The sequence below is a fragment of the Tiliqua scincoides genome, chromosome 2 (genome assembly GCF_035046505.1).
Source record: "Tiliqua scincoides isolate rTilSci1 chromosome 2, rTilSci1.hap2, whole genome shotgun sequence".
Classification (NCBI taxonomy): Eukaryota; Metazoa; Chordata; class Lepidosauria; order Squamata; family Scincidae; genus Tiliqua; species Tiliqua scincoides.
In genome coordinates, this window is record NC_089822.1 from 165,813,764 (window position 1) to 165,841,145 (window position 27,382).

Sequence of the window (27,382 nt, forward strand, 5' to 3'; positions counted from 1 at the left end):
ACATGGTTCCTACTCTTGTATCCTTACAACATCCCTGTGAGGTAGGTTAGACAGAGAAATGGCCTAAGGTGCCAAATGACTTCATAGCTGAGTGAGGATTTGAACTCAAGTCTTTCTCTAGTCCTAATCTAGGCCTCTAACCACTACACCACACTTGTTCTCAGTAGTAACTCTGAAGATGATGGTTCTTCGCATGAAGTGGCCTGATAGCGAGGGTTGTTGTGAGTAAGGAAATGTAACATGAAGCATATAATGCATGCACCTCCCTTCAGGAGAGGCATACGGATGCAGACCTTGGCTAGTAATGAGGCTCTCCAGATGGCCCTGGACTAAGTCAGGATGTCTCAGCAAAACGTACCTAGCAAGGTTGTTGGAAGGCAAAAATGCAGCTCTGAGCACTTAATGAAGGACAGAATTAAAATAAGGGGAAGGGGGAAAGCAGGAAAATAGGACAATTACCAGAGCCAGCAAGTCAGCAATGGGGGCGAAGTGGCAGGGAGAGGGGAGGGAATGGGTGCACTGGGGAGTAACTGGGCAGGGAGGGTGGAGGAACTGGGGCGAGGAGGAAATGGGGAGGGTGGAACTGGTGGCAATGGCACATGCCAAATCCTGTCTTCCCATACCAATGCTTCCCACCCCTTTACTCTCCTCAGACATATGCCACCAAAAGTGGTGTCCGAGGAGACACATAGGTGGCTGCAGGGCTTACCAGGAGGCAAGTATAAAACATTTATACTTACCTCTCATTTGCCCTCATCCCCCTTCCTCCATCACTGAATGCAGCACGCACTTTTTGGTGTGACTGCATCAGCATGTCTGGCGGGGGATAGGATTGGTTCCCTTAATAATGTTTTAAAATGTTTTCTAAATAAAGAAGTGCTAGGGAAATGACCGATACTTATGTTCCAACTTAACATGTAGGTTTTTCTTATGTTATTCCATAAAGTGTCATGGATCCTGCTGCTAGTATATAAATACTAATAGCTATAATTATTGAGATATATAAGAGAAGCACATCTCACAAGACCGTGTCATGCTGGTGTAAGCGAAGCAGAGGTGCCCTATATAAATTAAAGCTAGTAATGTAAGTTGGTCATAGCTTACCTGTAAGATGCTCAGCAAAAACCAAGAATAGCCTTATAGCAGGAATGTATCTGCATAACAAATAGGCCCTGCCCCCAATCACTTGCCCATTTCTCCTCCATAGCAGTAGACCCGTAAACTACCACAGCTAGCAAGTAAAAATGTATGTAGTCCTGGAAAATAAGCATTTGAACAATACATACATCCTCAAGTGGGAAGACCCCCCCACCCCGGATTTATAAAAACAGCTCTGTAATAAAATGCATAGTCTGCCCCTTCCCACAGAAACCTATCAAGCCACTGACCTTGGCTCCCAACTACATTATGCATGAGGCAACTTCCCCAGCCATTTCAGCTTATTCTTTGGTGCTGCTAAGTCTTGGGTGGTTGGTTTCAAGGTGACCTCTCATTTGCAGTCGCGCTCCATCCAGCTTCTGATTGACTGCATGGCAAAACAGATGGTGAGAAGCTGCTCTGATTTCATGCATGTCCGTTAGATAAGTGTGGGTAGCCTAATTTCACACGCTTCATGCAAAGTAGGCAATTAGCTGCCTTGCTCAGTCTGGAAATACAAACCTCATGCATAGGCCCAGGCTCGTCCCGTCACCTCCAAAGCTCAACACACACTGCAGGTAGTACAAATGTTGCTGATGAAATGAACGTTAAAGGGAAGCACATTTTAAAGTGTTGGGCAAGAAGCATCTTGCAGTCATTAACACATTCGCAATCACTGCATTTGCTTCCGTGGCTGCCTTTATCTGTCACATGAACGTTGGCTTGAGATCGTCTCAGGCCTTTCCCAGCCCTGCTACCTGAGACCCTTGCATTGAGGATGCCATGGGTTTGAATCAGGAACCTTCTGAATGCCGAGCACATGCTTCAAAGAAAGCCCATCCGTAATGGAAGTCACCACTTGATACTACTTTCAGTAAGTAATAAACATACACCTGTGAACCTGCCTCTTTCCAGCCTTTACAGATATTCATGTGTGTAGCAACTTTTCTTATTTCGTATCTTGAGACAGAGGTCTCTAGCAGGATTACTTTCTCACCTTGGCATATCCACTGTGCTTCTTACCTGCATTGACATAGGTACTTGATAGACTCTGCTATTTTAAATTATCAATAATTATGATGCTAATCTCTTGTGTTTGTGGATGTGATTATAATTTTTTTCTGCTGTGCTGGACTGGAGGCAGTTTCACCTTGCTGATGAAAGTCTCTGTTTCCAGTGTACTAAGGACTCAATGGCCTTTGCTCTCTGAAAAGTAAAAAGTGTTGCCTAATCACGGGGTCAGTATAAAAATGTGAGATAAGGCATTCAGACAACCAGATTGACCCTTGGGAAACAACCCAGTTCCTAGACAGTAACTAATGAGCACTTTATATTTTCCCAACAATTTCATGCGAATAGGAAGATAGTTTTCATCTCAAGTTCGGTTACAGCTGAGTTTCTTGTACAAAAATCCTATCACAGTGAAGTGTGTTCAGCTGCATTAAAACCCTTTTCCATTTTTGTCTACAAAATGCAGTTAGGACTGAATGGGATTGGGAGGGAAGGCATTCTTGGATGGTATGAAGGACATCAGGATTCCCACAGAAAGCCATGCCTGGCACTCTGTTACTATACATGCCACCAAGATAAGCCAGGAAATGCTGGCCAGCCACTTAATCTGGGAGGCAGAACCGGCTCCACTGCAGAACAGCTCAGAAGAGCTAAGGGTGTTCCAGTGCATAAACTTCTGCCAAAAGACAGCTGACATGAAAAGGCAGAGAATCCCAAGAGATTCTTGGAGAATTTACACATGGGTTTACAAGCCATCTTTCCAAGGGCAAAGTGGAATCTTTTGATGCTAGGACCACAGCTTTAAAAGAAAGTGGGCTTTCACTAGCTGTGTATCTTTAGCTGCTACAAGAGGCATCCTCTGAGTAATCATGCTGTGCGTAAAGGTCTGTATAAGAAAACTTGTAGGCATATATCTGTCACGTTCTCTCACTTGTTCTCTCTATTCATCTAAGGCAGCTCATTGGTGGGTTATTAACTATGGTCAGCCACAGGGCAATGTATGTACAAAGTAATGGGATTGTGACTACAATCATGTCTCCCCAAATCCTAAGAAATAGTCCAGATGCCACAGAAATCACATGTGGCCAACCATGCTGGAGCTCATTTCTTCAATTTCAACCAGATCTGAAAAACAGTGGAGACCACAAGAGTGATGAACATCCCCCTCCCACTGAGGGGCTGAGGAAATCTGCAGTACACGTCCCACCCCACACGGCATAGCTACTCATTCCCTGTGCCCACATCCCTCCTATGCTCACTCCTATTTGCTCACTGCTACCGCAATCCTTTCTGCCAGTCATGTTTGTAGAAAGAATTCAGAGAAACCTCTGTAAAGAGGAGTTCATAGCCCTGTTGGAATAATTTGAGCAATGGGGGAGAGCAGTTGAAGGCCAATGGCCAATTCATATGACTAGCTAGCAAGTTGTGAATGTGGGGCTAGTCAGTGGATTTAGGCTGAGTTCAGGATGTGGCAAAGGAAGCAAGCGATGTGATTGTTTCACTGAACACCAGATCAGCCCTCTGTATGTGTTTGCTACTGCCAGAAGTGGACAGAGCAAATATGGTTTGGGTTGCAAGTGGCACATGCAGTGATGCCATCAGAGAACTGTTCACTGTTTTCCAAACCCAGCCCAGATCTGCCTCTTCTGTGCCAGTTTGGTTGTATGAATTGGCCTGCAGAAGCTCCCAGAACACTGAGGGCAAACACAGTACAGCTCACCTTGTGCGCACACAGGGCTTGTATGCAACATCACCCTTTGTACCTACCATTTGCTTATCTCTTCCCCAGAAAGCTTTGGGATCAGGCCATGCTGTCAACAGGTCAGCCCATTGTGCCGCCCCATGAGCCTGCACTGCAATAGCGACCAGCCCGAAGTGATCTTCTGTGTCCCTTTGTTTTCCTATTATCTGAAGATTTGCTCACTGCTACTATTTTTAATGTTCTTATCTCTGCCTATTTTAATACCTGAGCGCCTGGGTGTGATAGGAATGTTATAATGTGACAGGCCATTCTCTGCTGGCTGATGAAAAACTATTTTAAAGCCGGCTTCAGTCATTTGATCTGATTTGCAGCAAAGGGATGTGATTTCAATACCAAACAAAGTTTGCAGCCAGCCCAGAGGAGGTGGCAGGGCCCATGGGACCTGTTTTTCCTCTGGAGTTCCATACCGATCTGGCGGTTTACGTCAAAAAGTCTCCTGGCTATGGATGGCAAATACAGTAAGTGGCAACGGAATGAGGTGGCTAATCTGCATAGCTGCCTACAACTGCCCAGTGGTGAATTCTGTTTTATCAAGATGTAACCCCTTGTTTTCTCAGCTTCTTCCTGGTGTGGAGTTTGGCCTAGATTTACATGAGACTGTGCAGAGATGGAGGCAAGCTTTGAATTCTTAGGCTCTGGTGCCCAAATAGAGGCTGCGAGATGAAGTCTTGGCAACCAGCCCAGTGTTTGTATATAGAAATCTTGCAGATGAATTCCTCCATTTAAGACTTGTAAGGGCTGCAGGGGCATGATTGGTGTCTACATGCCAGCCCTGCCCTCTCTATTTCAGGTGTTTTTTCTAAGTAACAAGTAACTGCAATGTTAACAGTCAAACTGCAGACTCAGACCCAGCACTTCTGGGAAACTGTTGGCACTTCTGATCAGCAATAGCTGCCTTATGAGAACCCTGGATGGAGAGATCCAGTCGGCAGGTTAGGATGTGGCCATGACAGTCAGGTGGCAGAGGGGGACTCTTCAGTGACCACAGCAGCCCCATTCACTGCAGTATTTTCCAATCCAGCCAAAGAATGAGAACAGACTCCATGTGACTCTTGTGCCTTACAATCCAGTTGTCCTCTGTGCTCAGCAATCCTCCCTTCAACATAGGTCACTGCCTCATTCCAAGTTCCATCACTGGTCCATCTAACCCATGGGTTCCCAACCTGTGGTCCGGGGACCACAGGTGGTCCGCAGGACCCTGCCAGGTGGTCCACAAGACCCTGCCAGGTGGTCTGTGAGATCTCTTGAAGAAAGGAGGGGAAAACTCTCAATGCATCCCAGAAAGGGAAAATAAAACTTTGCAACCCTGGCTACCAAGCAGAGCTTGACAGTGCCATCTTGTGGCTCCCCCCTCACTTTTCCTTAAGAACAGCACCGCTGGATCAGGCCATAGGCCCATTCAGTTCAGCTTCCTGTATCTCACAGTAGCCCACCAAATGCCTCAGGGAACACACAAAACAACAGGAGACCTGCATCCTGGTGCCCTCCCTTGCACCTGACATTCTGTGGTAGCCTACTTCTAAAATCAGGAGGTTGCACATACACATCATGGCTTGTAATCCATGATGGACTTTTCCTCCAGAGATTTGTCCAATCCCCTTTTAAAGTCATTTCACCTGACACCATCATCACATCCTGTGGCAAGGGGTTCCACAGACTAATGGTAGAGGGGAGAGCAGGCAGCTTGGAATTGGTTGGACACTAGAGACAACGTCTGCATAGCTTTGAGCAACAGTATAAACCCAAGAATTTCACAGCTAGTGAAGCAAATGCAAGCACAACCATCACATTAATTCTAAAAAATCTTCTCCACGTATTATGAATTTAATTGTATTTTTGTGTGAGAGAGTGGTGGGTTGCATGTGGTCCTCGGCGTCTCCAAATTTTGCCTTAGTGGTCCCTGAGCTGCTAAAGGTTGGGAACCACTGTCTAACCCAATACTATCTCCTCCCTAGCCCTGCTCAATTGCTTCCTAGTCTAGTCTTTGAACTGGGAATTGAATGAGAGATCTTATACAGGCAAAGCCCCTGCTGACCTTCAAAACAGGAATCACACAGTCTTTGACAAACAGGTGTTCTCTTTTTGCATTCAAATCTTAGTGAAAGAATGTCAGGAGCTGCTGGAACTAGAACTGGAAAAACCTGAATCTGTGTTCCCCTGCCCCGTGTGGTACAGACAAGGGGGGCAACATTTTACAAAGACAGTGTGGGTAGCTTTCTCCAGAGCATGGAGTCACCCTCTCTAGCCTGGAATGGCAGCCAGAAGTTATAATCTAATACAGAGTTAAGTGCACAAGCCTGTTGAAATCACCCATGTTGAACTGTGGCCAAAGCTTCTCTCCAACAGTCCAAACAAAGCTGAAGCCCTGCTGATTTAAAAATAACTCCAAGATGGTGAGATGACAAATTACAGTGCACATGAATAGAAAATTACACGAGGTTTATAGTGAAGGCACCTAAGGGCTCCCTTTAGTTATAATCATTGTCATTATCACCATAATTAAGAGCAATAATATTTAATAATGAATTCTCAAGAATAAGTAATGAAGGACCATTTATCTAAGCATTTAAACAAGGTAGGCAGGTATTGCCGTTCCTGCTTCTCAGAAGTAGGGATATGGCAGCAAGAGGAGAAGCAGTGCAGAGGGACAGACAAAAGGGCCCTTTCCTAGCTCAGTCACAGAGAGGTTCATATTCTGTAGTCAGAGGGAGGACAGGCTATTCCCCACTAGAAGAGCTGCTTGTTATGGAAAGTTCTGATTATTATTGCACTTTGAGGGCCAGTGGCGTAGCTATGGAGTCAGCGGCGTAGTAAGTACTGCAGATACTGCAACACGCTGTGCAAGTGGCCCCTCCCACTCACCATTGGAGCTATTCTGGGCAGTGACGGCAAAGCGTAGGCGCTTGCCAAACCAAATTGCGTCTCCTGAGCATTGCATTTCACTGCCCAGAATAGCTCTGACGGCAAGTGGGAGGGGCCGCGTACACAGCACATTGCAGTGCTTGCAGTACTTACCACATCACAACCACCCCGACGTTACAGCACTGATGAAGCCTTCCCTTCCACTTTGAACTCTGTGAGTAAGATGGAGAAAATTGGGGAAGGAAGTGGGCTGGGCTGCTGTTAGTCACAAGATCTACTATGGGTTCTCTCAGTGTTCTGACCTGACCCTTGGAGATTTTGTCTAAACTAGTGTTTCTCAAACTCTGGGTCAAGACCCACTAGGTGGGTTGCGAGCCCATTTCAGGTGGGTCCCCATTCATTTCAAAATTTTATTTTTAATATATTAGACTTGATGCTACCACGGTATATGACTGCATTTGGGGAAATGTCACAGGTCTGTACTTTTATCGGGCTACTATATATATGCTTTTAACAATGGGACTTACTCCTGAGTTAAGGAGGGTAGGATTGCAGCCTAGGATTGTGAAAAATTTTCCTGCTTGATGATGTCACTTCCAGTCATGACATCACTTCTGGTGGGGTCCTGACAGATTCTCATTCTAAAAAATGGGTCTGGTGCTAAATGAGAACCACTGGTCTAAACAAAAATATCCTCTCCTCCTTTCTTCTGCCATTAAGTGATGGAATTCAGTGGAGGCTGCCATTGTATAGGCAGTTACCTGGAATTTAGTGGGACTTGCTTCTGAGTAGACCATCCATGTTCCCCACACTCTTTGTCTCTATTTTAAGAATCTGGTCACTCTATTTATGGTGTTTGTTTTAATTGCATCTGTGCTATGAAATGAAAGTGATCAGCAATAAAGGACCTCAGGCAGCAGGCTTTTATTAAGATATAGGTGGAGGAAAGCTGAACTGGCCTCTGCTTTTATAATGTGGTGAAAGAGGGATGTGAGTGTGGGATGTGTCTGACTCCCTTCACACAGTGCATCTTGTGTGGAGCACAGAATAAGTAAGCACAAGGCCCGAGCATCAGTTGTGCAGCAACCCACCTGCTCTACAAGATGGACGCAGCTGACAAGTGGTTCGTTCATGTTCCATTCACAAGAGACCCAGCAACAGAGAGAAACGAGCAGCCAGTGGCTTGTTCACCTACATCTGTTGTTACATAACAAGTTGCCTGTTTTCCTTGCATCAGCTTGGCAAAGGAGCAAGCATTTTATGGGCTAGGAATCAAGACACTCTGCCTTCATTAATAATTGCAATGGACACTGAAGAAACAAAGCCCTGGGTTTCTTGTTTGCAGCTTTGCAAGTGTCAGCTTGAATTACTTTGTGATGCAAGAGTTGAAGATCTGATGGGTGTAACTGAACAATTGCACACCAAGCGCTCTGCCTTTGTTCTTGTGGCTCCATTTGAATGCAAGTCTCTCTCTCTCTCTCTCTCTCTCTCTCTCTCTCTCTCTCTCTCACCCCTGCAGAAAAGCCAAGGATGAACAGTATCCTCACCTCTGCCACTGAGCCCTATGATCTCTCCTTCTCCAGGTCCTTCCAGAACCTCTCTCACCTTCCACCATCCTATGAGTCTGCAATCAAGACTAACCCAAGTAAATATTCTTCCCTGAAGAGATTAAGTAGGTGTCTGCTCATTTCATTATCTTGCTGCTCAGGTTGCATGAATAGGGTGAGAGCCAAACATTATTCTCCCTTGCTTTGAAGCATCTTTGATTTGCTGTCCCTTACTTATTATTGCTTCCCTCCAAGGGATGTGAGCTGACAGGTAGAGACAAGCCATGCTGACACACTGGGCTGGGCTGGGGAATACTTCGCAGAAACTGCTAGGCCTATGGAAAGCCTATGACAACAGATCTCTCAATCTACTTCCATAAGTCCTCTTATGGCATTGCAGAAGGCATGTCGCTGTTGTATGCAGAAGGACCACCAGCTGAAACAGCTGGAGTGCATGCCAGAGGTTCCCAGACACTGTGGTAAAGCAGGTAAGGGGGAAGATGGAGTGGTTTGGGGAAGAATCAGGCAGGGAGCTGGCCGAACTGGGTACAGTTTGGGGCTGAGAATCAGAGGCAGTAGCGCATGCCAGATTCTATCCCCTTCCCAGCTCTGACCCTTCCCCAGAGACTCTACAGACATATGCCAGAAAAAGACCTAGCCCAGGTCCAAGGAGAACCATTGGTGGCCAGGCAGTCTATCAAGAGATAAGTAAAAAAATGTTAACTTACCTCTCCTGGGCTGTCTGGTCAGCTTCCCACCCAGAAGCATGGCTGCATGGCGTCAACTAGTGAAGCATTAGGACTGAACCATGAGTGATCTTGGGCCAGTCACACTCTCTGCTTAGTCTCCCTCGAAGGGTTGTTGTGAGGATAAAATGGGAAGGGGAGGAACCACTTTATGCTGCCTGAGCTTCTTGGCAGAAGAGTGAAGTATAGAGATAATAAATAAATAAATAAATACAGTAACTTTCAGGCTCAGTCTCTCTCAGTCACCTGACCTTTCATTCAGGGAGAGTGAACATGCATTTTGGTAGCATTCCAGAGTAGAGAGCCCCTGCTTTCACTCCTCCTGAGACAGGTGGTTCCTCTTGGATTGTGAGCCATATACATCCCAACTCAGACTGGCGCGTGATTCACTTTAGTGACTGAAGGATACGACCTGAGCTAAAAGTATAGCTGAGCCAAACCCTCAGGACACATCAGGGGAGTGTGGGATGTGAATTTCCCCCCTCACAAACTGCCCCCAAATGTACATTGAATTCATTTCTTGTGTGGCTGATCACAAACTTCGCAGCCCCAGAAGAAGAAAGCCTGCAGCAGTTGGACAACTGTACCTGATTTTCTGTCTGTACTGCGAAGCACCAGGAAGTTCAAGTGTGTTGTCTATGGAACCAGGAGATCCTTTCCTGCAAGGACACACCGCAAGGTAGCAAGGCTTGCCTGAGTGCTGAGGCAATCTTCCTTTCTTCCCCTTCTGTGCTGCAAGTATTATATTGTGCAACACCATACAGGGAAACACTCAGTTTGTCCAGACAAGTCACAGACATTTTCCTATGGTGCTGATGGATTGTACTGTGTGGTAAAAGAGGAACACATTCTCACGTTGGGTAGACCAGTGCTACTCAAAGTTTGTGGTCCACAAGCTGATGCCTGTCCATGAGCCATCACCTGCTGCTCCATGGTAAATTTCCAGGCAAGAAAGAAACAACAGTAAAAATAATCTGGTACCGGTCCCTCACACATTGGGAAAAACTATTGTCAGTCCGCCACATCAGTTGGTTTGAGAAGCACTGGCAAGGATGACTCCCTTCTCTCAGCATGATGGGTGAGCTTTGCCCATCTTTGTGACCTCCCCCAAAGAAATCAACAAAAGCGGGCAGGTTCATCTGTATAGCCTGCAAAGGAGGCTGTTCTCATGTTTTGGCTGAGCTCTACTTATCACGGAAAGATAATCATGGTGGAATCAGGACCCTTCAGAATGCCAATATCTTATTCTAGTATTGATTGATACTTTGCCCTTATCACCAATAACTTTGCTTGTATCCCCTTCAGCATTATTTAATTTCACCAGTATTAAGGCTTCCAAATGGAGGCCTTCTTCCGTTGTCGGTTTTCTGGTCATGACCCTCATATTTGCAGAATATGTTACTCTGCAGACAGCCCAGCAGAAAATGGTCAAGATAAGCAGTAGAGGTCCTGCTAGAATGACAGGACCATTGCATCCTGGACAACTGTATCCCAGTCAAATCTGTCCCGGTATTGGACACTTGCGTCCATTCTTTTTGCGTCCTGGACATTTGTGTCCCAGTATATGTATATTTATATTAGATGTGCTTTTTATTTTTTAAATGCAAAAGTAGGACTAGGGCTGGGATATATAACATGGGCTTTGTGGCCCAGTTAGAGTTTGTTTGTTGCCCTGTTATAGTGGGATGCAAATGACCAGGATGCAAAAAAAAACTAGATGCAAATGTCCAGGATGCATTTGACCAGGACACAATTGTCCAAGAGGCATATACTCTAGTACAGGGGTATCAAACAGGGGTATTCATACAGTGGGCCAAACAGCATTTATGTTGTGAGCTGAGGGCCGGAACTGATGTCATTAGGCAGGAAGTGATGTCATTAAACAGGTCATAACCAGAAATAAGCACTTTTTTCTCACTTAGGAACATTAGCTGCAAATGACAGAAAAGAAAATATGCAAATCTTGATCATATTTCAAGATTTAGCAGAGTTCAATTATCATGCAGGCTACCTTTTCAGCAGTAACACCTTAGTACTGCTCAGCAGATGGGAGCCCAAGGGCCAGATAAAAAGTTTCCATGAGCCGCATCTGGCCCCCGGGCCTTATGTTTGACATCTCTGCCCTAGTACCCTCTACTAAGTGTATCTGTTACTAAACTATACCATTCCTGACTGCAGGTGAGGATTCAATATTTAAGTAGCTTCTCCTCACTGATTGTTCATTATGCAACTACAACATTCAGGAGAACATTCCAGACTGGCCTTTTTTCTTTTTTCTTTTTTGACAGACTAGTTTTGTTTATTTCATGTTGGAAAGAATTCAGAGATTTGATATCCCGTCCACAATCAGAAATGGTACAGCCCAGCAAAAGACACTTCACACAGGGCTTCTACACATCCACTTTTACTTTGATGGTCACTGCACAATCCCCTTGGTCTACCTATACTTTCTCAAGTGGCATTAAGTTTGCCTCAAATCAATGTTCAGATAAGCAAAACCTTGTAGGGAAGCCTTTCTATGGATGAAGAATTGCTCTAACTGTAAGCTATAGCTGGATCTTCTTGTTTTTTAAACTAAATTTTAAAATGTTTTTAAAGAAAGCTCTAAACTTCTATGCATGTTGGGACTCAACCTTCAGGCAAGAACCAAGTTATCCTTCTCTCCATCACAACAGTGGCCTCCCTTCCAAATGCTAAATGGAAAGTAATCAAGTCTAGATCTAAAGGCAGCTCCCACGGAAGGGCCTGTCTCCTCTGGGCCTCAGTGCACTGAGTGCAAAGGCACACTTCTGGATGTCACCAGGTACATAAGACAAGCATTCAAGCAAGGGGGCACGTCCCTCAAGCAGGAAAACTAGTTGGCAGCTTCAAAAGATGCCACTGCCTGTGCTGTGCATTTGCTTTTTCACAGAAGATGTACCTGACTTCCCTTTCACCCTTGCCTGTCACTTTTCATTTCTTAATATATCTATTTTTTCTTTTTCATTTCTCCTCACAGCTGACAAAGAAGCTGAGGAATATTATTCCAGAAAGAGGCACCTTCCAGACCTGGCAGCCAGAGGGACCCTCCCTCTGAATGTCATCCAGCTCTCCCAGAAACAGACCACCCAGAGGGAGCGGCCACGCCGGGTGATGAGGGCTATGTCCCAGGACCGAGTGCTGTCCCCGGAGAGGGTCATGCCCGAGGAGTTCAGCATGTCTTACGAGCGCATCCTCTCTGACGAACAGCTGTTGTCCACTGAGCGCCTCCACTCCCAAGACCCACTGCTCTCTCCAGAGCACTCAGGCTTCGGAGAGCAGTCCATGTCACGGGCTTTGTCACATTCAGATGTCTTTGTTTCGACGCCTGTCTTGGATCGCTACCGGATGACTAAGATGCACTCCCATCCCAGTGCCTCAAATAACTTGTACAACACCTTGAGTATGAACCAAACTTCTGCCAAGCGACAGGCATTCGCCTCCCGGCGGCACAACACAGTGGAGCAGCTACACTATATTCCAGGACACCATCACCATTACCGCACAGCCAGCAAGACAGAGGTGACTGTTTGATCAGACACTGTGCACTGTAGATAATCCATGTGGACTGGGGTGGCCTCAGTGCCCTACACTGCAGTGGCCTTATGGCCAAGATAACCTCTAATTCCATATCTGAAAAGACAGACTCTTCCGACAGTCCTGTCTGTGTTGTTTTGAAACTCATCTACATGTTATTGACATAAGAAGGAAAAACAAAACCTGAACAGGGAGAAATACAGGTAAGGTTTCCTGACATGCTCAGTTTCTGTCAAAGAAAGCCATACCAGATGATGACTCGTCTCAAGGCCTTGTCTGCATACCTGCACTCTCATCTTTACCAAGAGAGGACTCTGATATCCATTGCGACAAAGGAGACTCTCACCAAAAAAAATTGGCATAGTATGGCAAAGTGGGCAAGGCTTCTAGTCTGGCACAGTGAGATCCTGTTGTGATCCAGTGCTTGAATTCTACCTGTATTCCCTGACAGTCCCAGCTAAGATCCATCTCATGTGTTAGAAGATGGCAACACATTTTCATGTAGCTATGGTTCTTCCTGGTCTTTGGAGAAATTCCAGCAGCAAGCGCCATTACCTAACAAATAGATTTCATGACAGTGGTTGCCATGGTTTGGAAACCACATTGATTTACATGTAACTGTGAAACAGAACTACTCCAGTGCCTATAGAATTCCAGCTCTCTAGATGGAAGGAGGAGTGAGATGAATTTGTTTATAAGCACAATTCTGCTGATAAGTGTTTGCCAGCCTCCACCCCTTCTTCCATCCATCTTCATATCTGTAAATCCCTAGTATCATATGTCAATAACAAAAAAAAAAAATGGGACAGAATTGTTTCTCAGTAACAAGAGGCACCAGTTCCACCCATTTTTACACAACTTAGCAACACGCCATTTGGAAGAGACAGTAGGCTACCAGAGACTGTAGCTGTAACACAATAGTCATATTGTGAAAGATTGGTCACAGCTCAGACCATGCTTTGTTTCTTGCCTGCCCATAACTTTCAGCTACCCCTGGGAATCCTGAGGAAGTACGGCCACTGATTCTACCCCATCCTCTAGAAAGACTGAACTCCCAAAAGCTTTTTTCTTTCATCTCTGCAAATGGCCTGTCAGGTTTTCGGAGTGCCAGCCTTGTCATGTCCAGCAGGTGTGCATGCACCTCACATACCGTTTCGGCACATTGTACAACCACTGTGCAGTGGTATTGGACACTGAGTGTCTGTAAAACCTGTCAATGTAGATCCAGCATTGGTTGGATTTTGTATAGTTGGTACATGTTAATTGTAATTAACTACATTGAGATATTTTACCACCCTGCCTGACCTGACCTCTTGATTCAATGACTAATGCTGCCATCCTACGCACACTTACCTTGGAGTAAATTCCATTGAACTAAGTGGGACTTACTACCAAGTAGACATACTTAGGATTGTACTGTAAACACATTGGTCATGCCTGCGTGGATTTGTGAAATGCTGGTTTGTTCCATGGTGTCCTTGCAGCCACCCCCCCATTACAAATGCACTTGCCAGATCTGCACAAGGGCACCTGCAGCACTTGCATCTAATAGAATCCCACAGAGTTTAACAATCTAAACTTGGACATAGTCCAGAGTTCTAGATGTTTCTCCACACCCCCACCCACCCAAGCAATTCCTGAAATTTCCCTTCAGGTAGTTGTGTACTTAGGACTTACTTTCTCTTTGCTTTTTTCTCAGAAACACACACATGTGAAAGGGGATATCCTGTCTCTTTTGAGTAACACAACTTTGTTTACAGCACTAGCAAAAAAAAAAAAAAAACAGCCACAGGGCCTGGTTGTAGACTGCAGAGTGGAGCCATAAGAAACACTGTGCTTTGTTTAACAGAAACTGGGCTGGAAAGGAACGGAAAATGATGGCCATATCTAGCTGCTGCTCATGTCCTGCTCTCAAGCCACAGACATGAGCACTGGTAGTTATTGCTAATTGTAATGCACATGGTAAGGCCACAACAAGGTTAGGGAGAGGCAGACTTTGCTGGGCACTCTATAATGTGTACTGTTTCCTTATCTTCAGTCTTGGTGTCTCCAAATGTCTCTAGGTACCCAACCATGTGGACAATAAAAGCTTTTGACCTGCAAGAGCAGTACTGCCATGGTACCTCCCTGGAAGCATATGAGTCCTGTGCCACTGTGAATATTGGCTATATGGTTTCCCTTTTCAATGAGGTAAACCCAGAGACAGTGCTGGTCACAGAGGTGACATTGCAAGAAAAGTGCAAGTTCTTGACTCACTGTACAAAGGGAGATTGTGTGAGCCAGGCAGGACTGGTCTGGGGATCACAGGGATGCATAAGGTAGCCGTGCCAGCTCAACTTTTGGGGCACCCTAGGTGGGAAAGCCCTGTGAGCCCCGCCCCCCAAATACTGCACTTCTCTGTTTTGGAAAGTCTTGCACACACCAGCTGCTCCCCCACACCCATTGTGCCTGGGAACCTGGCAGTGGACAGGCAACACTTCTCTTTCACAACCATTGCTACAGATAGTAGAGGGAACTCAGGTCACTCCTGCCACCTCCTCCCCACCACCTCCAGGGACGCCTCTCCATGGAGCCTCGGGCCCCTGGCTGGCTTGCTGGGTGATGGTGGGAAGCAGCAACAGCAGGAGTTATAAGTGGTAAGTTGCACTAGAGGCTGGAATGTCTGGGAATTGTTACATAGCACCAGGAAAAGACAAGAATGGGCTGCTGCTGATCCCCACTGCCTCCCACTGAGCCAGCCAGGGGCCAGGAGCTGAGTGGGGAGACTTACGAGGAGGAACCACCAGAGGACATTTGAGAATTGCAAAAATGGCACTGAGGGAAAGAGAAAATAATTCCCAACTCTTCCACAATTACTGTGTGCCAGGTGGGGATGAGGAACAGAGGGAGCAGTCGAGTTTCTTTGTCTCAGTGGTCAACTGGCCACAGGTGGGCTTTTGCATGGTCCCCCAGCTCCTGCCCCACCTGCAAAGCCACCCCTGTAAAGTAGTGCTGAGGGTCTTGGACATTTGCCTTAATCCATTTCCCAAGGTCATCACAAATCTATCTGAGCTCCATTCCAGTGAGAATATCTGGATGCCCTCCCACTGACTAGGGCGTGGTCCCTTTTCCTAGTCTGGTGTATGGTACTTACAAAGAAATCTGCAAAGCAATTTTGGACCACGATGTTCCTCTTTGTTGGGCTGTCTTTATACATTACCCAAATACCACAGTTGCTGCCAGAAACTTCTCCTGCATAGCAGGGAACCAACACTGCTGCTGTAACATTTTGGCAGCTGCTGGAACCCTTGCAGAGACTGTTTTCAGTGGCAGCCATGCTGCCTGTGTACCATACCAAGTGACCCTTGATCCTGGAGCAGCAAATAAGTCCCACAGGAATCACCAGCACATCCTTCCAATGTACGATACAGAGCCACTGTGGTATCCCAAGTGAGCTCCCTGACATGACATCTGCTTGGAATTTAATGCAACACTTAAAAACTATAGCGTAGTATGTTCATGACTATAAGTGAAGATATGATGTGGTGGTCCTGGTTATGTCTTATCAGCAGTGGCTTCCGTTTAGATGTGTGCTCCTGCATGGTTGGCTGGGTGCCTCACTTGGCTTTCAGGCCTCAAAAGCACTCACACCAGGATGCTTGGCATCCTAATCTCTGGCCTCATGAGCCAGAGTGAAGTTTCTGATTACTCTTACACAGCTGAGACAGGAGAACAAATGCACTGACCTTATGAGTACGATGGGTGGGTGGCAGGGTCAATGTTGAAAATTCCAACTCTTTTGCCTAAACAAGTTGCAGTGGTTTAGGTTTAAATTAGGAGTAGCATCGGGGATCAGTCAAGTAGGGTTCTGTTTGAGGGTCCACACCCATCAGAAGGCTCACCTGGCAAGGACAACCCTGAACCTTCAGTAGCAGTGGTAGCTCCCAGTGCCACGGGAGGCATCTAGGAGGTGTAAGATAAAAGGTGGATGGGAGTTTTTAGCTTGGTGGGGGATCAGCAGATAAATAACACACGTTCTGTGAGCTAAACATTATTTTCCAGAGTCCCTTGCCCACAATCACAGGTTTGGTTTCTTTTATATATGCTTCTACCTATCACAGAACCATCTCCTTTGTTTTCACTTAGGAAAACAGCAGGGAAATACGCATTTGCCGTTCAGAACTGAACTCCTTGATAATTTCTCTGGTACTTTTTAATCTGGCGGTTTCTAGAAAACACTGAACTAGAGGGTTGCTCCAACAGTTCATGGATAATGAGGAGGAGAAGGAGATTTGGGCTACAGTTCTACAAGAGTACATACATGACCACTGCAGAGAACCATACATGTAGCCTGCGGTTTGAGGGAGGTTTCTACTGCAGATATTTGTATGGCTGTACAGACAGCTCAATTTCAAACTGAAAAATTAATGAGTTTGCCTGCTCAACCATGCAAAGTGGTTGCAGCACAAATGCCAAAGACGGCTCCAGTTATTTGCACAATTCTTCCCTATGTCTTTTTGAGTTGTTTCACTCATTACACAAGACAAGCTCCAAGTGTACACTCAATAGGGAGCTTCTGAGAATCCTGGAAAGTGTACTGCTGTGATGTGTTTGCAATTCATACCTGACATTACACAATATCTCTTATAATGTCCTAAGGTCTAAGCAATCTGCGCAGAGGCCCTAAGATTGCAACTTTGGTAGACGTCCACACCCATATATTTTTCTAGTGTTTCTTTCTTAAACTGCACAGGTTCATTGAGGAGGGGAAGCAAGGTGTAAAAGAAATCCTTATCGCCCTTCTCAGACTGAACTGTGAATATCTCTGCTTCCCGGCACTTCCAGACAACCCACACCAACAGCCCATGGACCTATCTATCCAACACACAGCATACACACAGCATTCACTGTAGCAAAGACAGCTACCATTGACTAGCCAAATACTTCTGAATTTTTGTTGTGCGGGGCTGAGAGTGTGTAAACATCCTTCCTTTTTAGAAAACATAACCTTTTGAGCTTCTTTGTAGAATTACCTGTGTTGAGAAATATCAGCTCCTTAATTCCCTTTATGTTCTTATTTGGTTTCATTATCAAATGAAATTGAATGGAAAGGAACCTCTGGATAGAGGCCTTCTGTTCATGGTTCATCTTGAGATGATAATGAAAATGTAATTAGTACTATATTTAGTATGTAATGTGGAGGGGATGGACAAAAATTCACTATGGCCATGAAAGCTGTAAAGGGGCCAAAAGTAATGAGCAAAGGATTGTGGTTAAAATACCCTGTAGTTTCCTGGTCAGTGAACAAGGGTTATTGATTCAAAACAACCATGTGAATCAATGATCCTGGCTATCTCTACTCCTGCAATCCTATACACATTTACCTGGCAGTATGTCTCATTGAAATCTATGGGACATACTTTTGAGTAGGCATGCATAGGATTGACCTGTACGTGTGTGCTTTTCACAAGAAACACCCCCGTAGATGCTGAATAACATTCATGAAGAGAATATTTTTACAAGTTTGAACCTCTGACTCATTAGCCATTCTGAATTTCCTTAGCAGGGGACCAGCTCAGATTTCCTCTGAAAGCCTCTGGTTCATATCAGTTTCCTGTGTTCATGTTTCACAGGGGCTAAACTTTAAGAAAGGCTGAAAAGTTGGATTAAGAACATTCCCTAAAAAGCCTTAGCAATAATTTTGGACTGGGTTGGTTCGCACACAATAGCCACCTGTGTTGTATGTTCATTGCTAATCCACAAGATGATTCCGCATCTCATCTGAGGTGTCTTCACTGAGTCGTAGAGGCAGCAGGTGGAATAAAGTTGAAACCTGTCTTTCATCTGCAGAAGGCCTGTGGGAATGAAGGGAGACAGATCTATTCTGTGCTAATAATATTTATGTAAATCTGGAAAAAATAATAAAAGGTCCATTATCTCATTAGTTAGCAAAATGGCATTTGGTGTCTCTTACGTGACCTTCCATGATCTGTGAGCGTACTCACTGTCAGTGCAAACTGTGAGAACCACGCCATACTGTTGCTCTAACCACGTGCTTTGCAACTGCTTCTCCAAGCCTTCATCCCACAAGCTGTGAAGGAAATCTGTAGCAAGAGTTTCTCGCCTGTGAAGAAGCCCATTCTTACTGTAACCAGCTTCATTTGGGGATACCATTTCCTGCAGGGAAGGTCGAGTGTCCAACCCTCTTAAACGTGCTTTAGCCCAGTTAATGAAATCCATGTTTATTCACCAGTAGTTCTGATGAGGAAGTACATCCGTATCTGTATCTTTGCACAGACTCTTGGTTCCGCATTCAGCTTTGAGGCAGCAGTATTTGACTGTTTTTCTCTGTATTATCCTTGTTGTTATACTTACCCGTAAAAGCACATTCTGTAGGTACTGTAAACAAAAACTATTACCAGTTTAGTAAAACTTTAGCGTCTTAAGGATTTTTTCCACTTTTGTCAGTAACAAATATTTATGGATTCAGAAATAAAGCAATTTCAACAGAACAAAAAAAAACCTGTTTCATTTTGATACTCATTGGAGAAACTCAGAGGCCATCTTTTTTGGCTGCCTTTGCAACCTTTGTAAGCAGAGACTGAGAAATATATACATATCTAATATATATATTTGTGTGTGTTTGAAGAGCAACTATTAAATCAGTGCTTCAAATTACGTAGTGTCCTTATTTTCCTTGTTGTTAGCATTTACTGCACCTAGAGGCATGGATTTCTTATGAGGGGATGGGGTGAGGATTACAGATAGCAATGTGAAGGCAAGGTTGATAAAGCTTTCATAGCAACATTGCAGCAAGCATCTCTCTCTCACCCTCTCTGCATTTCAGGGGTGGTCAACAGCAGAGAACCCCCGCATTTCATATGAAAGTTAAGCTAACAAGGAATCATGATCCAACACCACCAGCCCAAGAGGTTGTTTGTGGAAGGCAGGAAATGTAGGGGCCTTTACAACCTACAATGATTAGAACATTAATCTGGAATAGTGTTGGTGGAGGCTGCCTCAAGCACATGTCCACCAGAGTCCATATCCGGTTGGGCTGATGTCGGTGGTAGCAATGACACCTTAAACCAGTGGTAACAATGACATAAAAGTTAGCTGAGAAACATGTGCCACCATTCTGTTTGGCAATCCCATTTACAAATGAAGATTTATGCCTTCCCTCCCCTGTCACTGTCAGATCACCCGCTTGTCAGAGGAGGTAGGTTGGTGGGGGAAGTGGGAAGGGTGGCAGGAGTGCAAAATGAGGACAGGGAGGGGCAAAATGGGGTGGGGTGGCAAGTGGTGGGGGATGGGTGGATTGGGTTCCAGAAGGGGGACAGGATTAGATTGTGCTGTGCATCAATGAAAAGATGCCTAAAGCTGCTTTGAAGGCCCACTTGGGATATAAATTTGTCAACAAACAAAGTAGGCCCAAATGCAGATAGGTAGCAAAGGCAAGCAATGAGCTGAAGAACCCCATGTCAGTACATTCCATCACTGATCAGCACTTGGGAGTCAGCTAAGGAAGCCAAAGCATAATGATGGTTGAGTTGCACTTTTTCTCAAACCACTGCCAGTAGCATAGAAATGTTTGTAAGCAAGGCGAGGCTGACATAAGCAAGATCCAAGAGCTACCTTGGGGACATTATCCTAAAACATTGCCTGGGCAATACAGACAAAGGGTGCTGGAGTATACAGTATACTCAAGATGGATTGGTTCACATTTGAATGATAATAACTTGATGACTGCAACAATAATAAATTGAAAACAGGAAAAGAGCATCACAGGTTTAAGGTCACATTACATCTTCTCAAGTGCAATACATTCCAATGGGTCAGTTCACATAGTGAGCTATTAGCCAATGAGTGTACAGTTATCTTACCTGTATCCTTTTCTACTACACAACTAAGGTAAGCGAAATACATTAAGAAGACATGGCTCCTACATCTTTAATGAGTGCACTGGAAGAACTCCAGTAGTTGCAGTTTGCCATAACAGTGTTGCAGGGTTTGAAACAAACACACACATGCCCTCCCCCTCAAATATAATAATTGGCCATGTCGGAAGTGCAGATGTTGAACAATTTTCCACTTCATTAAGACATCACAGATGATCTCCTGCCACTGCAGTAGTTGGTCCATAGTCAGCCCATGGTTGATTTATATGTTCCCCAAATCAACTTCAATGTTTCCATAGAAAGCATCACCCCAGCTTTCTAACAAATCTCACAATACATAGCACCATTCGAACAATCTGAACATAAATTTAAAAAGGGGCACTGTGTTTATCTGAATGAGATGCTATATGCCTATATACATATACAATATCACTGCTAAAAACACTCAAGATGATGGAGATTGTGCCAAATGTCATTTGAGATATCTTGAACAGGCTAGGAACTCCACCTATACCTTTGAGGCTTCTGGAGGTGACAAGCGCCCTCCCTCAGCCCTCATGCTGACCCTCCTCTGCACCTGCTGTGGAACCAAATTGCAGTAGTGCTGGATGCAGCAGACAGAAGAAGGTGGCAGCAGGAGGACCCAAGCCCTCCTCTTCTAACCACAGCCCTAATCCTCTTTTCACTCACTCTCTTGCCAGGAGAAAAACAGGAAGAGAATCAGTCACATGTGTGTCCTCCTCCTTCCTCACAGGCTGGGCAGGAAGAACCCTGGGAGTATAAGAGGAAGCTTTCAATCATGCCTTGGGTTACACATGGGCTATTCCTGAGAGGACAGGAAGTGCAGTTGCCACAGCCTCATTCAGTGATCTGGTGCATTTCACAGTAAGAACTGGGTAACACTGAGGTCCAAAGCTGGCTGGAAATAAAATACTCAGGGAATTAAATGACAATCATGGCACTAATTCTGTAGGGTTGGTCATGGTGGAAGGAGATGGGTAGACTTTGCCAGATTAGCAGACAGCCTCCTTTTCCTCCTTCGGTTTCCTTCATTAGGCTCCTTGGAGCAGCTGTCTAGTTTCAGGAGCAGGCCGAATGCTTAGTCAAGTGTGTAATTCAAACGCTGCTGCAGATTCTTTGCTAGAGGCTGCTAATCAGTGGTGGAGAAACCCAGGTGAAAAAAAGAGAGGGAAGCCAAGCTGTTTTATGCCAAGAGTTTTATGCTGCTAAAGACCAGTGTGGAAGGAGTAGGATTCCTGGGGCAGGGGGCAGCAAATTAATAGGTAGCTCCCCAAATTCATTTGCAAATACTCTTTGTTGGCACATAGTGCAGAAACTCTGGCTAAGGGCAGCCTTGGCATAATACAGCTCTGTGCAGGCAGACCCATCTTGCATATTAATAGGTGCTTTGCTAGTGGCCATTCATTACTTAATGAATACAGTAGCAAAGCACCTCTTCTAATTGGTTTGAACGCAGAACACAATGCATGTGCTTGTACTAATTTGACAGGCCATTACAAGCAAGTAATGGTGGCACACAGTGTCACCAAATGAGCAGGTGTGAGGCCTGGGCACTGTCACTCCCAATGACAGCTGCCACCTGTGTACGTCACAGTCTGAAGCTCACCGACATGGCCCCTTTGCCACCAAGTTCCTGGTTTCTGCCCTGATGTCAGGGCAGAAAGCAATTAACATTAGCTGTGGAAAGGTCGGCAGAATCCCCATCAAAATCATTCCCAAACTTTCTTGAATGTGACCTTCCTCAGTCTCTTCTCCACTGCTGGGTGTGAGAGACCTCCACCCACAAGGAAAAGCCAATGCATAAATCCATTGCTCTAGCTCTGGAGTGGGGATGATGCCCAGGAAGACCTCAATGAGCTCATTGTTTTCATGCTTCTGGGGCCTCATTGTATATTTGTGCCTTAGCAATCATGCAGTGCCTGTACTACACTGTGGCAGGACCATGCCTGAAGACAAGGCAAAGCCCTTCCCTGCTGCTATTGCTATTCCTCCTTGTTGCAGTCCATTTCCAACAAAGTGGCTGTCAGGGACCAACCAATGTAGTTCATCATCTCTTGAAAAGTTGGCCCCTACTGCCTTTCATCAATGACCCGGCATCAAGAACAGCAGGTGCCAGAACACTACTCCCTATCAGGCCTGCTGGATTTAAAGCCACTTTTTCCAAGGCAGCCTCCTCTCAGATAATTGGATGGATCAAAGAGCAATAGAAGTACACCGAATGAAGCCTTGGTTGATAGTGATTCATTTCCCCCCTTCCCCATTACAGCTCTTTTTCCACAAACGTTATTGAAAAGCATACCACTGAGCTGCCATACAAGTTGCACTGGAGATCCAAGATTTTTTGCATGGCATTAGCCAATTATTCTCCATGCTGCCAGTTGGAAGATCTCCGTAACCTAATATCACTAGTGTCAGCATGTAGCTCCAGATTTGCAGAATTTGCTTCCTTTTCCACCTCCACACACCCACCAGTGGAATACCCCATCCACTTTCAGCTAGCAGCCTAGTAAGAGCCAGTACAGAAACAAGCACAGAGAATCAAGGAAGAGGACTATAGTAGTGGACCTTGCCTGCACAAAGTCTCATATTCAGTCCCTGGCGTCTCCTCCAGACAGGGTTGGGAAAGATCCGTCCATAAAAAACCAGGTTTAAGGGAGAATGTGGCTGGTGACATCAACTAGTGTACCCTGCCTGGTGATGTCATCACTCCTCCCTACACTAGAAGTGAAGGATCTTGTTCCTGCTCCTCCCCTACTGTGAGATTGTTGTCAGTCAGTATCGACAGTACTGACCTAGATGGACCAATGGTCTGATTCAGTCGAATGGAGCTTCATATGTTGTTATATGTGATGGGAGCAGTCAAATGAGAAGCTCAGTGGAAATTGGCCATTCTACCAATGCTTGCAGTTGTTCCAGTCAACATAGAACACAGCAGTCAAATATTGACAACCATTAACCCCTGGCTTCAGCTAAACGTCTTGAACAGCTTCATTCAGCTCTGTATGTGCTATAATTAAACAGACGCCAAGATGAGCCTTAAAAGTAATATAGAAAGAAACAGTAGCTCTGAATGAGCAGCTGGAGGGGATACATAGACCACAAATGGCAGATGCATGCAATAAGGCTTAGGACATTTAAAGGCAGGCATGCAAATGGTTCCATTTTGCCCTTCAACTTTGACAGCCAATTCCATTAAACACAGACACAAGCAAACTATGCCAATGACCTCAAGAGTTCCACAGGATCATCATTGTGCATTGTCTGAGAAGCTGCTCATCTGGCAACAGAAACAACCCCAAAAGAACAGCTTCTGCTGCTCAACAATAGTAACACTTCCCTTTAAACCAGGAGTGCCCTAATTCCAGCCCAGGGGCTATTGAGGCCCTCGGGGACCCCCCAATTCGGTCCGTGGAGAGCCCCCAGTCTCCAATGAACCTCTGGCCCACCAGAGACTTGCTGGAATGCGTACTGGCCCAACACAGCTGCTCACAGAGTGACTGCCGACTGTTCGACCTTTCGTGCAAGCTGTGGGCTAAGGACTCCCTCTGCTGCTTGCTGTTTCACGTCTATGAAGCAGCTGTGGCAACAAAGGAAAAACCGGCCTTGCTTTGTGCAAGGCCTTTTATAGGTCTTGAGCTATCGTGAGACCTTCATTCATTCATTGATTCATTGATTGATTGATTCATTCATTCATATAAGTTACATCTCTAATATATTCATTTATTCATATTTTAAATGTAAATTAATTCTTTTTTTCTAGCCCCCAACACAGTGTCAGAGAGATGATGTGGCCCTCCTGCCAAAAAGTTTGGACACCCCTGCTTTAAACTGTGATTGTTTGGTGTCTGCATAGGGTTCTGAAGTTTATTGGCACTGTCTATCGTCAAGTGACAATCGTAAACTGATATTCTTGGGCCCTGAAAAATCACCATATTTCCATAATATCATGACTGTTATTGCATGGCAGCCAACTGACTCTCAGGGGCACAAGTACCCATCTCCAAAGTTTCCCTTTCTTTCTTTCTTTCTTTCTTTCACTGGTCAGTATCTGTACCTAGTTGATGTCAACTTAAAAAAAATTGCTTTATTGTTGTGTTGCTTTAAAAGTATATTTGTGAATGTTATAACTATTGTTATGATTTTAATGTATTTGGTTGTAACCTGTTCTGCATACTGCAATGTGGAGAGGCAGCCTATGCAAATGGAATCAACCACTCTGGCTGTAATGTTCACAATTGCTTAGAAACCGAGACACTACCACTAAGGATTCCAATTTGCTTATGATGAGATTACCAGGCTTCTGTGCATTGAACAGTGATCTTGAAGGGAGAACTCTGAGCTGCAGCTTCATCAGTGTGTGATGCTGAAATGATGAGACCTGTCTACATTGTTCTATGCAGTACAATGTACTGTACTGTACATTTATGTACATAGTACATAAATTATGCACAGCATATTTTACTGTGCAAAGCCCTTGCAGTGGTAGGTCAATATCTGAAGCAAGCTACTGGTGCATCATGCTCTCTTTTGATTGCCTGTTTTCTCCCACAGCTGGACATGAAGTCCACGTTCTGCTCTCAGCAGAGCAGGAGCAAGTCCCCATTCAGGCTCTCAGGAGCCTGCAGGTACCGCTGTCTTGAAGGACACTCAATTGATTTTGTGTCTGGCACCTGCCTGGCCTCTCTTTACAAACTGCTTGGTGGATGTTCTTTGGCATTGGCTCATTCTCTTGGGCCAAGGCTTTATGACATGACGCAGACATTTTGTACAACGTTTTCCCACAGTTGTTGGCAGAGGGAGGAAGAACAGCAGAAATGAATGAGGTTTTTTCCTTACATAACCTTCACTGCAACCTGGTGCCAAAACAGCAGAACCAGACTCAGTCCTCATGCAGTAGGTAGCCAGGACCACACCAAAGAGGTCCCCTTGACCATGTTCAGTTCACAATCCCAGGCAGCACTCAGTGTTTCATTCCTGCTGCTAGCATAAGGCAAACATGAATCACAGAGCTGGAAAGAATATGGGGGTTATCTGATTCAGACCCGACACATCCTCAACACAGCAGCCAACATAATATTCAAGTTAGAATGTACTGTACTGTTCAATACAAAAAATTGAGAATAGGAAGTGAACAAAACACACCAGGAGTCTCTCTGAAGGACAGGAAATTGGTTTAATAAAACACCTGTCTATTTCTGTCTTGGATGCTGTTTTGTTCTGCATATAACACATCTTACCAGGATCATAAATGCATGGAACAGATTTGCCGACACATTTGCTGTTGTATGAGTTGAGAACCACTTCCATACTGCGTTTACTGAATGTAGTGGGAGGGGGGGGAGGCAAGTAGGGTGGCAGCTGTGGGCCCAGCCTTCAGTAGTCCTGCTCAGTGCATATAACAAAACCTCTGAAAGAGAAGTCTATGCATATGATGTCAATTTTGAGACAGCTTCACTGGCTTGCATTAGTTTCTGGGTCAGTTCTCTGGTCCTTGCTAACTAGGCAAAGAGGCACCTTTTAAAGGGGTATGCTATTTAGCAGGGAGAGAGCAACTGTCCACTCCAGCCTGGTGTCATTTCCAGAGGCTGTTGCGGGTGTCTCTTCTGCATCTCTTCTGAGACAGGGAGCCCTTTGGGGACAGGGAGCCATTTTTTGATTTATTTTGCTGTGTAAACCATTTTGTGAACTACTTTTGTTAAAAAGCTGTATATAAATATTAATAACTTATTTTTAAAATTACATTGTAAACCATTTTAGATACCCACTAGGCCAAACAGAGAGTAAAAAATATTTTAGTAAATACATAAATAGTTACGGTCATGGATTTTTTTTTCCCATTAGGATTGCCAACTTTTTTTTTGAAAGGCTAGTCTATATTTTGTCAGCTGCATTACAGAAGGAAATTCAGCAGACAAAGCTTTTCCCATCACTGAATCTCCCTGCAGAGAAAAGCTTCAACTGCTAAATTTGTATTTGTCATGCAGCTGTTAAAAAGCACAGAAGCCCTGCCAGAAAAAAAAGTTGGCAACAGTAAGTTTTATGCACTACAGAACACAAACTATTATAACCAGAGAGACTGGTGAATCAAGCAAGTCCTTTGTGGCCTATACTCATCACCACTGCCATTCCCTAGTTAATTTCCCAGCAGGCTTATGTGATATAAAGTGATGTAAGCTGGCTTCTGCCTTTGCAGGAGATGAGCAGAAAATTAAGCAGCACCCAGCTGGCTGCAATCAACACTTCAGAAACAGATTTCTGGTCTTTTCCAGGAATACACACTTGGCATGATCCCCTGAGAATGTCTCCTATGCAAATCTTATGTAAAATGAAGGGGAGTTGTGCAGCTTCCCATTGGATTCTGTTTGTTACTGTTGTTTCAGCTCCCCCAATGCAGTTGCTTGCATGCTTATTGCGTGCAATTACCATTTGAGTGTATGCTGGAAAAACAAAGTTTACCTCATCTAAAGTGTACTTAGGGCAGAGATGACGGTGCACACTAGCTGTGGAAACAAAGGACAGACACTGTTACTTTGAGGAAACTTTCAGATCCTCCATAACACCTGTGCTGTACCATGAACTGAAAAGGATCCCTTGGCACAGGACAAGCTGTAAGACCATAGTTTTTAAACTGTGTTCGAGCAGGAATGGTAGGAGGGACCAGGGATGGGCTGTGATTCAGATGACTCAGATGTGAGTTACTAAGGGTGCAATCCTAACCCACTTTCCAGCACCGACATAAGGGCAGTGCAGCTCCAACATAAGGGAACAAACATTTATTTTGAGGATGCTTCTGTGAGTGCCACCCAACTGCAGGATGCAGCACACGTCCCATTGGAGCAGCTATGCCAGTGCTGGAAAGTTGGT

At 45.0% G+C, this 27,382-nt stretch overlaps 1 protein-coding gene across 1 annotated transcript in view; it reads left to right on the plus strand.

Annotated features, from left to right (window-relative positions):
- The window catches only part of SHISA6 (shisa family member 6), a 320,988-nt gene extending 301,711 nt beyond the window's left edge, over positions 1 to 19,277 (plus strand). The window contains exons 5-6 of the mRNA XM_066615832.1: positions 8,292 to 8,444; positions 12,064 to 19,277. Of these exons, the coding sequence (XP_066471929.1) occupies positions 8,292 to 8,444; positions 12,064 to 12,617 (707 nt within the window). The 3' untranslated portion in view covers positions 12,618 to 19,277. The remainder of the gene's footprint in view (positions 1 to 8,291; positions 8,445 to 12,063) is intronic.
- Positions 19,278 to 27,382: the final 8,105 nt, after the last annotated feature.